Here is a 13,382-nt window from a genome sequence, read left to right as displayed (position 1 = left end):
ATACCCCAAAGATGATTGTGGCCAAGTTTGGATTAATTTGGCCCAGTAGTTTCAGAGGAGAAGATTTTTGTAAAAGATTACTTTAATTTACGAAAAATGGTTAAAAATTGACTATAAAGGGCAATAACTCCTAAACGGGTCAAATGATCATTTTGGTCATGTTGACTTATTTGTAGATCTTACTTTGCTGAACATTATTGCTGTTTACAGTTTATCTCTATCTATAATAATATTCAAGATAATAACCAAAAACAGCAAAATTTCCTCAAAATTACCAATTCAGGGGCAGTAACCCAACAACCGATTGACTGATTCATCTGACAATTTCAGGGCAGATAGATCTTGACCTGATAAACATTTTTACCCCAGTCAGATTTGCTCTAAATGCTTTGGTTTTTGAGTTATAAGCCAAAAACTGCATTTTACCCCTATGTTCTATTTTCAGCCGTGGCGGCCATCTTGGTTGGTTGACCGGGTCACGCCACACATTTTTTAAACTAGATACCCCAATGATGATTGTGGCCAAGTTTGGTTTGATTTGGCCCAGTAGTTTCAGAGGAGAAGATTTTTGTAAAAGCTAACGCCGGACGACGACGGAGGACGGACGCCGGACGCAAAGTGATGAGAAAAGCTCACTTGGCCCTTTGGGCCAGGTGAGCTAAAAATGATACACTCTTTGTTGTTATATACACTTCTAAAAAATTGAAGTTTGTGTTACAAAACATAGATGAATGCACAAAGAAACGTACACAAAAATAACAACCCAAACAACTTAAAAGTGTCTTTCCTGGACACCAATACAAATGCCCTTTTAATGTCTAGCTCGATCACTGTTGCGTTATTTATAGATGAAACGAAAAACAATCACAATAAATAATGTATTGTAAATACGAAAAAGCTTTCTGAGTATGGAATATTCAAATATTGTGTTTCAATATATAGTTCCAGTTGGTAATCATCGACTGAGCTAAAATTATGTAGCTTAATTATACCGTTTTGTCAATATTTGTGTTTTTTCAACAATTACAATCTGACGTTTGATTCAAGTTGAATAAATAGATGGTATTAAAACTTTTTAGTTAATATCTACTATGTGTGCAGCAATTCACGAATTCTCATAATATTTTTCTTAAACATTTATAAATTAAGAAACCGTGGTTGATAGTAGATCTCCAGTCTTTAAAAATCAGATTAAAATTATCTGTTTATAACTACTTTTGTTTTATTGACACCGACACACAATATAGTCGTAACGTACTAGAAATCTTATCGGTATGCCATACAAAAGGTTATCTTAGTCGTATGACAGAACATCACTACCGGTTCCTAGGTTTTAAAATGTTGGAACACAAACATATTTTCCTTTTTCTGATACAACTTTTATATGTTTATGGTTTAAAGGAAACGTTTATCAATGAAGACATACTTCATAGAATTTCTCTTCTTGAAAACAAGGTAGCCGATTTAGAAAATGAGAACGCGCACCTTGCAGAAAGAATGACAATATGTGAAAATGAATGTGTAAAACCTAAGGCATTATTCAGCAATTCACAAACTACTGATAAAAGGTTAGTATGGTCATTTTTATAAATTTCCTGTTACAAAACTTTGAATTTTTCGAAAAACTAAGGATTTTCTTATCCCAGGAATAGATTACCTTAGCCGTATTTGGCACAACATTTTGGAATTTTGGATCCCCAATGCTCTTCAACTTTGTACTAGTTTGGCTTTATAACTATTTTGACATGAGCGCCACTGAGTGTTTTGTAGACGAAACGCGCGTCTGGCGTAATAAATTATAATCCTGGTACCTTTGATGACTATAAGTACACTTTTTATGCACCATTTATTATCGCTACCATAATCAATCTTGAAGAAAATATGGGTCTGAACTCTAAAGAATTATATATTTCGGCTGCGAATTTTCACCTAATATGCATTTGGTGATTATTAATCGTACTGTTTCACTTTCGTTTGCATTTTTATTATGTGCGTCGCTTATTTCTTATTTGATTGGTGCTTTCACTATGGCTCCTTTTACTTTAAGACAAACTGTTTAAAGCAAATTTTTTTTATACATTAAACAGCGATACAGACAAAATGAATCTGACTACAAAGGACACAACCCAGAATGCAAAAGGTAAAGTATTTGTTTATTAGTTCTATCCAACTTTCCTCTATCTATTTTTTTTTATAGCATCTGGTTACATATTGCGTCAGTCTTTATTTGTTCATCATAAGTTATTACTAGTTATGATTTAAAAAGATTTAAGATTGAATATTCGTTAGTAAATTGAAACTACCTTGTCTTCTATTTCCAGAGATAAAATGGTAGATGGTCGAAATTATCAATTATTAGACAGGGGAATATCTCTAGAACACCACATTGCTGTTTTGAATCCGTTCTTACAAGCAAATATATAAATTTGCATCTTTTTTTTTTTATAAAATTCATAAGTTTTGTTTATTCACTTCAAACTGAATTGTTTTGATAGGTTTAATTTGATTTTTTTTTTATTGTAGACGAAACGCGCTTCTGGCGTAAATAAAATATTTCAATCCTGGCATCTACGATGAGTTTATTTACAACCATTGATCTATATATATTTGCATAATAGTATGTTTTATATATTTGATTTGTATATATATGTTGTATATTTATTTTGCAAGATTTCAAACAAAGACCTAGTTACAGCGACAGAAATATCAGATTGGCGAAAAGAAGAGAAAACAGAATTGTTTCCAAAGCATTAGGTAAATTAAACATTAAGCATCTATTGTGTTTGTCTAAAATTAATGTAATTAAGTAAGCATTGAAATCTAACTAGTAAATAATCGCGTCATATTATGCAGACTGAGTGTTGAACTCAGCCAAAAAATAGATATCATTATGTCACAGTAAGAATCGAATGTTTGATGACGTTGTTTATGCCGATTGATTTTATTCATAAAAAAAACTCAAGATTGGTAATGAAATCATGCTTTCATACAAGACATGTTACTAAAAGAGAGAAGCTCCTAGCAGGAAAGACCCATCGGTCATCGGTGTCACTTTTTTCATATTTTCATTTTCTTATGAAACGGTTGGCGAATTTCCACAAATGTTTCAGGAATTTATGAAATACAAAATATCTGCATAAGATGGTTTTAAGATGTAAATGCAAACTAGACCCCGTTAGATGAAAATTTAGTTGGCAAACAACTGGATCAAAATACATACACTGTTTGTTTTTTTAAACTTTATAAAAATGATCGTTACATTTATATTCACGAGTAGGTATACAACAGATTAAAATACTTAAGATTATTTGCAAGATATATTAAGGTCTCGCCAAAGAATTCACACACGTATGTACCCCGTGTCTCCGTAGCCCCGCACATCTACTGCATTAACATGAACGTTCCCCCATTTTCTATAGTTTTATTATAGTTTCTTAAAAATATAATGGAAATTTTTAATATCTATTCTTATATTTCTTATCGTATGAATGTTATTGAATATTCGTTCCATACGGAATTGCCTGCGAAAGGATCAATGCAGTTTTTAAATAAAATCCAATGTATACACAGGTAATCTCTTTGGTGTTGTGACACAGTCCCTACATTTAAAGTGTAATTTGTCAACCTCAGCGTCGAGTATATACCTTTTCGTAACATGTCTACTAGCATGGGTTCACAATCAGGACATGGACGCTATTGTATGTTATTGGGTGAATGTGAAGACATTTATTTGCAGTCAACTTGGAACAGCTCTGTGTATTTGCAGTCTGAATTGTAGCTAACAGGTACAATTACAATGTTGTATTGTACGATAAACTACAAGGCAGGAAAGTGAACAAAAAAACAAGGTTTTAAGTGATCTGTTTTACATACTTTTGTGATTGCTAAATGGAAATTAAACAAAATATCCTTTTCTCTTTTAGACCCACTTAACATGCCTAATTTAAATTGCTCCAATCACAGCCAGTTTCAGTTTCTGAAAAATCCTTAGCAATTCGAGTTATAAATTTACGTTTGTAAAATCTAGCTAAAAAAACTTTATTCACGTATAAATCATATAGATAAAAAAGATATGCTCAGATGTATTTGTCAGAAGATATTGAACATAGCAAATTAAGATTGTTCGCAGATGTCCGCATTATTCATAGGGAAATTAAAAAATCAGATGAGACATATAAATCACAGGCTGACTTAGAAGCGGCCGGCAGATGGGAGCAGGACTGGCTCATGCATTTTCATCCTAATAAAATGCAACATTCTCAGTGTAACTTAAAAAAACCGCAGACCTTTATAATTCACTTATAAATTACGTAATCAATCTCTAGAAAAAGTTGACTCTACAAAATATGTAGCTCTAACTCTTCAATCAAATTAAAAATGGGACAAACATATCGATAACATGACAACAAAAGTAGATCAGTCTTGGATTTATTCGTAGAAATCTAATAAAAATTAGACAACGAAAGTTAAAGCTCATGCATTTAAAGCTCTTGTCTGACCAAAGTTAGAGGACTGCTCAACTATTTGGGATCCACATCAAAAACAGCAAATTTCACTAATTGAAAAAGTTTACAGAAGTGCAGACAGATTGTCATGCAACCGCTTCCATAACACCAACAAGTTACTGAAATGATGACAGACTTACAATGCAGACTTGTCTTCTTTTACAAAATTATACACGAAATTGTTGCAGTCCCTAACTATAATCTTTTGATCCCACTAAACAATAGAACCAGACATAGTAATCCACACTCATTAAGACAAATATAAACATAGAAAGACAGTTATAACTATTCATTTAATCACGGACAGTTATAAATTGGAATCATCTGCCACAACAAATAGTATCATGCAGTACCTTACAGGGATTCAAGACTATTATCTCAGAATCTGATCTCAATCCCATTTTCTATCCCGAACGATTTTTTTGTCAGATGTATGTAGTTTTATTTAAATATATTTTTTTCAAATGTACATACAATGTATATACATTATTTTTATTTATTTTTTTTTTTTTTTAATTTGTCTTGCTACAATGTAAAGTATAAAATTTTATAGTTGACGCACGTCAAAAATCTTCAATAAATGAAAGATCTATGGAATCTTAAAGAGGAGGAGATTTTTTTTTTTGTAAAACAGAATACTGCAAAAGCAATTGAAATAAGTGTTAAGATTCGTTCATTCTGATCAGAGGATGAAATAAGCTTAACAAACAAATTACCTCAAAAATGCAAAAACTAGAAAAATTGCTGATGTTATGATTAATTCAATGGTACTTTTTTTTTTATTCGAAATAAAAATTGTACATTTTTTCTTTTTTTCAACATTTTTGATTCATGTCTTAAAAAAATACACTCATGTGAGCCTTATTGTAAAATTTGTAATGAAATTAAGCTTTAGTGTATTCTTAATTTTTCGAGTGTATGCAAAAATAAGTGCATTTTCACTCAAGCACGAGCAATGATGTAAAGACTTAAAATAGAACGCACGATATATTTCTTTTTATATCTAAATTCCTACTTTAACTGATATTATAAGAGGTAATAAAAATTAGACGTTCCATACAAGTAAGATGGGTTTTTTTTTAACGATAAGTATTCAATACTAAGAAACTAATTACGTTTGTGTGTATTCGTAGAGTAAAGGAATGTAACTTCTCGATGTAGTATAACTTACTTTTTTGTTTTACAGAAGACGGAAAAATCGCATTTACAGCTACAAACAGTAATGACATTGGGCACTTAGGAAATCATCAAACTATTGTGTTTGATCATGTTGTGACAAACATGGGTAATCAATATAATTCACAAAGCGGAATTTTTACCACTTCGGTCTCTGGTTTTTATGTGTTTTTCGTTGAATTACGGGCGATGGACCATGCAACTTTGTACGCAGAAATTGTGAAAGACGGTTCAACACTTGTCGTGACGTTTGTTGCAGCACCAAATGTGAAATATCACCATCGTTCTGATAGTAATATGGCAGTGGTCCATCTTAATCAGGGTGAATCTGTTTGGGTAAAAACTGTAGAAGTTTATCAACAAACGGGTCTATTAGTGGATGACGGGTCTTCATTTTCTGGTTTCTTGCTTTATCGAGATTAATGTAATTATCAACAAGAGTATAAAATGTAGTTATTATAGAAATATCTTACAATAAAAAAAAACCATGTCAATATGAATATTTGGAATCTTTTGAAGCCTATTATACCCCCAAATATGAAAAAAATAGTTCATAATCTCTGTGCAATAGAAGGAAATATTATTGCATTTTTATCTCCGAATATTATTGCCGACTATACTAGAGAACATTATTTTTTAAATAGAGCAAGCATTGATATGTATCTTTGCTTTTATGAAATAAATGATTTTATATCTACGGAAAAATTGACTTGTGTCTAGTTATAGGTTTCAAGACTTAAAATAATGTTACCTATTTCTTACATGATATTTTAAAATGCTAAGTTTTGAGTTTCTATGCCTCAAAGGAGCATATTATTCTTCAAAAATAGCATAACAATCTCTGAACATTAGTCGAAATTATTGATATCTTAAAATTCTAAATCACATACTGAACCTAGATACTCATGACGGCGATGGATTCGAGGATTGCTATATCTCTTCCTGCGACGTCCAGTTAAATTCATGCAAATGAGATATAAAATATTCAGTATTAATATTGAACAAACACTGGGTGAAAGCTTCAGACAATAAGGCATCTGTATATTAAACATTGATAATCCAGCTGTTCTACTTTCGGAATCATAAGGGATATACACAAAGAAAAGAAAACAAGTCAGTTTATATTTGTTTATATTACTTATTTTATGAAAGTTTCTCATTGCGTTCAAAAGATTGAAAACCCATTTTAATCACTCTTGCAGTTATAGCATAGAGATACAAGACAATTATCAGAATATTGTATCTGATCATGTTCTGACTAGCATATACATGTACATGTATATACATGAAGGCAATCAGTACATTTCACATGGCGTTCTATTAAATACAACTTCTACCGAAGAAACTTAAAAATATACCTTATTATTATATATGCATCTAGTAAAAAAGTAATAACGACAATACCAAACTCTAAGGTATATTCATAAAGGAGGGAGTCTATGAAAGCCGATAAAATCACTTAACGAAATGAGTGGAAATCAACTGTCTTGACTTGGTACAGCCATTTTCTGAACACAAATAATAAAGGCTATAATAAAGAGGCATTTCATGCACCTGTCCTTATTCAAGAGTCTGTTTTTCAGGTGTTTTCGTTTGTTAGTGTGGTTCATAGGTGTTTCTCTGGGTTTTTTTATGGATAAGACCGGTGTTTTTTCTGTTAAAAGAATTGTTTTACACCTGTCATTTTTTGGGCACATTTTAGCTTGCTGTTCGGTGTGAACCAAGGCTCCGTGTTGAAGGCCGAACTTTGACATATAATTGTCTATTGTGACATGGATGCAGAGTTGTCTCATTGGCACTCATACCACATCTGCTTGCTTATATAGGTCTTTAAAAGTTTCTGTTAACTTCTTTTCTTAACCGGAAGCGATTTATAGCTTGACGAATTTTATATACACCTGTTATTATTTAAAAAACATTTTTTTATTTGTGATGAGGTGTTCATGTCACTTTGGCTCGTGTTTATCCAATCTGCCCACATACAAGAATGGAGGTACCACGAAGAACGTTTTAGTCAAGACGTAATCAATAATGGTTAAATGAATGGGAAAAATACCATGTTTGCATACTGGTTTTTTAAAAGTATGCACCACATTTTTGATGTTATTTCGAATAAACAGAAAAATATTGCAGTCATTCCTCATAATTAACTTCTAAATTTCATTTTAAGACGGAGTAAATCATGATGACGTCACGATCACAGGATAAAATAATGTCTATGGGCTGGTAAAAAACACTGTAAGCGAATCAGAAGATGCGTTACATCCAAAATTAAATTATTTATCATAAAATAACTGTTGCTAGAAGTGAATTATGCACATGGTCTGTGATAGTGATACTGTGTTGTCCCTTATTTGCCTTAAAAACTTCTCTAAAAATTCTGATTGTGTCAAATCACCTGATCTGTAGTTATCATTATGTGAATGCTGACACTGATATTCCTTAAAAAAACTGCTGTTAAACTTCTGATTGTGCCAAGTCACATGGTCTGTTTTTTTTAAACAAATATTTACCATTCCGTCGACACATCGGAGTCCAGAGCGTTGATACTATGAAACAAAGTGAATGAATTTTAAAAGGAAATTTAGATACAAGCGATGTTTGCTCTCCCTTTTTATTATTTGCTAAGAGAAAGAAATCAAAATAGCTAATTCTCTTTTAAATAGATATAAGAAGATGTGGTATGAGTGCCAATGAAACAACTACCAAGTCACAATTTGTAAAAGTACACCATTATAGGTCTAACCCTCTTTACATGTTATATTCAGATTGATCGATTTAATCAAGTGTAGTTCCACTTTCATTAACTGAGATCTTTACAAACATGAGTTCAAAAGCTAATTATTATACAAAAATCTTTGTAAAAATAGATACATATGTTTCATATTTCACTTTTTCTGAAAAGCTTATACATGCATAATTCATAAGTAAGATGAATCTGCTAGAATGAATTTTATTTGTAGGAAGTATACTACCAAAACAATCGAAAGCTATATAAAGTCTGATCGAAACATCGATTAAAAAACAAAAACTAAAACTAAAACGTTGATGTGAAAACTGTTATTAATTTATTCAATGTTTTTGTTTAACAGCAAATTTGATTGTATAAAAAGATTTTGATATACATGTATAGACACACACAAACTGTACAAAGCTTGTCAATAACTTTTATTTTTTTCTAGTTTCATTCTGCAAGATGATAAACACAGATTGGTTCTTTATTTTATAAGTAAGAAAGAGACTATGTCTGAATAATATCAATACACATTTAAGTTTTATTGACATTACATTGTATTTAACATTCATACATACAGTCACTTTCTACTTTCTACTTCATAGTTATCACGGTAATATTGTGACGTTGTTTATACCATCCCGAATTTCACTTTAGCACGATTTTCTCTATGTTTGTATCCTAATGGTGGTGATCTATGCACCGATGTTGATATCATAAAATTACTGCAGCAATTCACAAATTGTTATTGTTTCAACTCCTTTCACATTTTTTTATCGTAACAACTCTGCATACCGTAGATCGTATTGAAGATTTATCAGAAGTTGGTTCATTGTCGTTTGTAATGTGAATAATTGTTTTGAATCATATATAGTAGAACTGTTTAGACTTAAACATAAAAGTATAAAGTATAATTTAATGTACTAACTTTTTTTTGTTTTAAAATTCAAATTCAAATGATAAGCCATACTAGTATGCTGAATGCTAAACCTAGGCTTTATCTTCCTCCTGTAGCAGAAGCTTAGCTATTAGAGGGTAATCATGTGCATCATTAACCCTTATATACAGAGCACACTCAGCGAAAGTCGGTATAAAGTATATGTATAACACGTAAAATTTAAAACTCAGCACTCATGCAATAATTATTTACGTCGTGTTGAATATTCCATTCTATCTAATCTATGAATTAGATAGGATTACTCACGTAATTCGTTTAAACAAATTAAATAAAAATTGATCTTAAAACATTACAATTATTAAGCATGAATTCATGCTAGAACTCTTCAACACACCAACATATTCCCATATACTCTCATAATTTCCCAATTTAAAAAAAAAGTAATACTTGACTAAAACTCTTTAATGTACATGTACATTTACTTCCGACAAACAAATAACCTTTTCATTGCTTTCAATTTAAGATTTGAAAAAATTAAAGACGAGGGTGTCAATATGCCAATGGGGGAACACAGTCTGCATGAGTCAGTCTTTAAGAGTGTGTTTGACAAATAGAAGTGAAGCTAAATTTTTTTTTCACAAACAGAGTGAACTATTTATGATATATTTTAACTTTTTAAAAAGTGTTGCTATTCACTTCAAGTATACTACATACTTGTACAAAATACGAAATAAACTGTTAGAATAAATTGTGTTAACATCACCTAGCATATAACAAAATGGATTGAAAATGGTATGAAAAGTTCCGACACGTGATTCGTTTATTTGCACATAATAGCGTCATGTGACTATTCAATAACATCATATTCTACATAATTCTAGAACATCGGCCAACTTCTAAAGGTCCTTACATAATTTCTTATACATGGATCAGCAATTCATCTTCCATGTACTTAGACCAAAACCATGACGTGCAAAGAGTATGTTTACAGTTACATATTAAATGCAAAGATATTGCATATTTAATAAAACCAGAAACAATTGATCAGATAAATCATTATAAGAATGAAATGAAAATGTCATTGACCGGCTTGGTTCACGTTACTATAAAATGGGATAACAATTTACTGCCAAGAAGGTCGACGGAATTCAAATACAATAAAAATTTATTTCAGACAATGCTTTCCTTAATTACAAGGAAAAAACTTGATATTTTCAACAAAAGTCTAAGAAAATTATTAAAACTTTATTTCAGCGTAAATATATATAAACATGCATAAACATGTTTACGTTTTATGTTTATCACTGTAAAAAATACGATTTAATTAAACAATATACTAAAATAATCAAGGAATTTTTGAGCTGAGGAAATTTCTTTTGTGGGACATCTCAATCTTTCGGATCGTCATGTAGTGCAATGAATCAGCGGAATTTTAATCATATGGAGATTCGCTCCTACTTGAATTTATATTAACAGAGAAAATATTTTTTTTTATAGCAAAGGACAAAAAATAAATTGGATTGGGGATTCGTGTATTGAATATATATATAAATTTGTTTATTACAGTGTTACATATTGATTGCCATAAAACATATACAACAATTATAATATTTACATAGAATTAGTTGTATTACTGTCTTTACTCTTCAAAAATGAAAGTGTATTTTCAGACACAAATGGTTCACTACAATATATTTTCAATATATAGTTTAGTAAATATAGTATTTAAAAGCTAAAACATACAACTAGCTCCATTATTGATATGCTAAAATTTACATTCAAATGTATGTACGATTTATTTTAAATTGAACTTTGGTATTTTTTTGCATATGCATATGCAAATAAATACTCAACTTTTCTCTTTTTCTTTGAATATTCTTTCAGGTGAGGACCCAAAGGAGCGATATGATCAAGACCCAAAGGAGCAATATGATCAAGACAATATTGCTTAGTTTATTTGAGTCGAATAACCTGTGCGTCAGTATGAAGACTTTGCTGAGAATGCAACGCATTGTCGTATATAACAATAGCATCTTCTTTCAGTTGATCAAGATTTTTGCTCAGAAAATCATTCACTACTAAAAAGGTTGTTGGAGCAGATATTAACGATCCAATAATAGGAATAAAAAGATCTGCAACACTTTCAACAATGGCAACTGCAGCTGCTTTGCCGATCTGCTGTGTAATGAAGATTGCAAGAGCTTTACCTGATTTCGTTAGAATATTCCAAGCACTTAACCTTTCTTTGACATCAGTTGACAAGCTTTCAATTTTGTTCAAATCAATACCAAAAGTATCAAGGTAGTGATGTAGCTCGTTTATCATTAATTGTAAGTTTATTACAAGATCTATGAAAGGGATAGGTTCTGCTGATATTAGGGCTGCTCCGACTGAAACAACTTTTACTCTTGTCTTCAGTTTCTGGTATTTCCTTTCAATAACTTCCTTTGATATTGCAGATATTGAAAACAAGATTGAATCAAATTTCAACGATGGGAGATTTTGCTCCATATGATTCAGCAACTGCGAAAATTCGCCTTGATCTGTATATCGACCTGATATAAAGAAAATGTTTGTTCCGTTGGTGATATGATTCGCAGAGACAGATGTCTTAACTTTCTCTCTGACTTCTCCTAGTACAGTATCTGCATTCTTCCCATCAAATTTTGCATTTTGAATGTCTTGGTCGATCATAGATCGTACAAAGCAATAGGGTGTGTTGATATCTTTCAATCGTTTAGCCAGCCAAATATCATCATCGCTGATAACCGAATCGAAAAAAATGAAAAAATAATCACACTTTATAGCATTTACTTCTGTCATGTATTTTGTTTTAGGATGTGCATCAGTTCCAACACCAGGAAATTCGAACAAAACTATTTGTTCATTCCGCGGATGTTGGTATGGCGTAACGTGCTGCGTTGTATTCCCAGATCCTGATTTTGCAGCACCTGGTTGCTTAGGTTCCAAACCAAGTACAGCATTAATGAATGTCGATTTTCCTGTTTTAACTCGGCCAGAAATGCCTATTTTTAATTCCTCTTTCTTCCAGCTGTCGAGATTTTCTCTTACATGTTGTGCAATAGCCTCTGGTCCTTCATTTTCCACTCTGTGCATCAGTTGATCCTCTTGCGATAATTCATTTTCATTAATTGAATTGCTCTGTCCCATTGTATTTATTTCTGAACTTTACTAACTTTTAGTGTCTAATTCCTGAAAAAGAACTTGCATTAGTTCATATTCAATTCTTGTGATATTTTCAAAAAAAGGAAAATAAATATAAATTGTAATTCTAAAATGATGACGGCACCAGTTTAGATATTTCTGCACAGCAGTTTGTTCTTTTTGACAATCAAGTTTTCTCGATTCCAAACTTTTAGTAACAAAACACTATGAGAACGAAGTACATATTTTATCATTTTGCAATAAAATTTAGAGAAGATATAAAATATGAAGTAGCAAAACGAAAAGTCTTATTGATGAACATTTTGAACCATATCTGACTCTGTTCACCATATCGCATAGATATCATCTGCAGCGAGTTAAAGGGAAATTTAAAAGGACTCAAAGGGGATGTACTGCCGTAGCGACAGGAGTAGATAACATATTCCTGCTTGAAAATATGGGAAAAGTATCATCACTTGACGTCCGTCGTCGGTCGACGTTGTCCATTAACGTTTATAGTAATCTTCTCCTTTGAATCTACAGGACCAACATCATCATTGGGGTATATAGTTTTAAAAAATGTATTCAATGATCCCGCCTACAAAACAACATGGAAAGCCGCCAGAGATAAATAGTTATCAAAGTTACCAGGATTATAATTTAGTACGCCAGACGCGCGTCTCGTCTACATAAGACTCATCAGTGACGCTCATATCAAATTTTTTTATAAAGCCAAACAAGTAAAAAGTTGAAGAGCATTGAGGATCCAAAATTCCAATAAGTTGTGCCAAATACGGCTAAGGTAATCTATGCCTTGGAAAAATCCTTAGTTCTTCGAAAAATTCAAAGTTTTGTAAATAGGAAATTTATAAAAATGACCACATTATTGATATTCATGTCATTC

General features: G+C 31.5%; 2 protein-coding genes across 2 annotated transcripts; one reads left to right on the top strand and one right to left on the bottom strand.

Annotated features, from left to right (window-relative positions):
• Positions 1–1,332: 1,332 nt before the first annotated feature.
• LOC139481435 (complement C1q-like protein 2) lies at positions 1,333–6,386 on the top strand. The gene is made up of 4 exons (XM_071264762.1): positions 1,333–1,568; positions 2,088–2,140; positions 2,671–2,754; positions 5,692–6,386. Exons 1-4 carry the CDS (start codon positions 1,339–1,341, stop codon positions 6,102–6,104), a joined length of 780 nt encoding a protein of 259 aa, XP_071120863.1. The 5' UTR covers positions 1,333–1,338; the 3' UTR covers positions 6,105–6,386.
• Positions 6,387–11,266: 4,880 nt separating this feature from the next.
• On the bottom strand, positions 11,267–12,484 carry LOC139483118 (interferon-inducible GTPase 5-like). Its single transcript, XM_071267151.1, has one exon. The coding sequence runs from the start codon at positions 12,482–12,484 to the stop codon at positions 11,267–11,269; it is 1,218 nt and encodes a 405-aa protein (XP_071123252.1).
• Between the last annotated feature and the right edge of the window lie 898 nt (positions 12,485–13,382).

Source organism: Mytilus edulis, chromosome 7 (genome assembly GCF_963676685.1).
Source record: "Mytilus edulis chromosome 7, xbMytEdul2.2, whole genome shotgun sequence".
Taxonomy (NCBI): domain Eukaryota; kingdom Metazoa; phylum Mollusca; class Bivalvia; order Mytilida; family Mytilidae; genus Mytilus; species Mytilus edulis.
This window is presented reverse-complemented; position numbering and strand designations above follow the sequence as displayed.

Excerpts from the sequence above, each read along its gene's own strand:
- LOC139481435 (XM_071264762.1), top strand. The coding sequence starts at position 1,339 with ATGTTGGAACACAAACATATTTTCCTTTTTCTGATACAACTTTTATAT. Across the intron at positions 2,141-2,670 it reads CACAACCCAGAATGCAAAAG|ATTTCAAACAAAGACCTAGT; the intron begins GTAAAGTATTTG and ends TTATTTTGCAAG. Across the intron at positions 2,755-5,691 it reads AATTGTTTCCAAAGCATTAG|AAGACGGAAAAATCGCATTT; the intron begins GTAAATTAAACA and ends TTTGTTTTACAG.
- LOC139483118 (XM_071267151.1), bottom strand. The coding sequence starts at position 12,484 with ATGGGACAGAGCAATTCAATTAATGAAAATGAATTATCGCAAGAGGAT.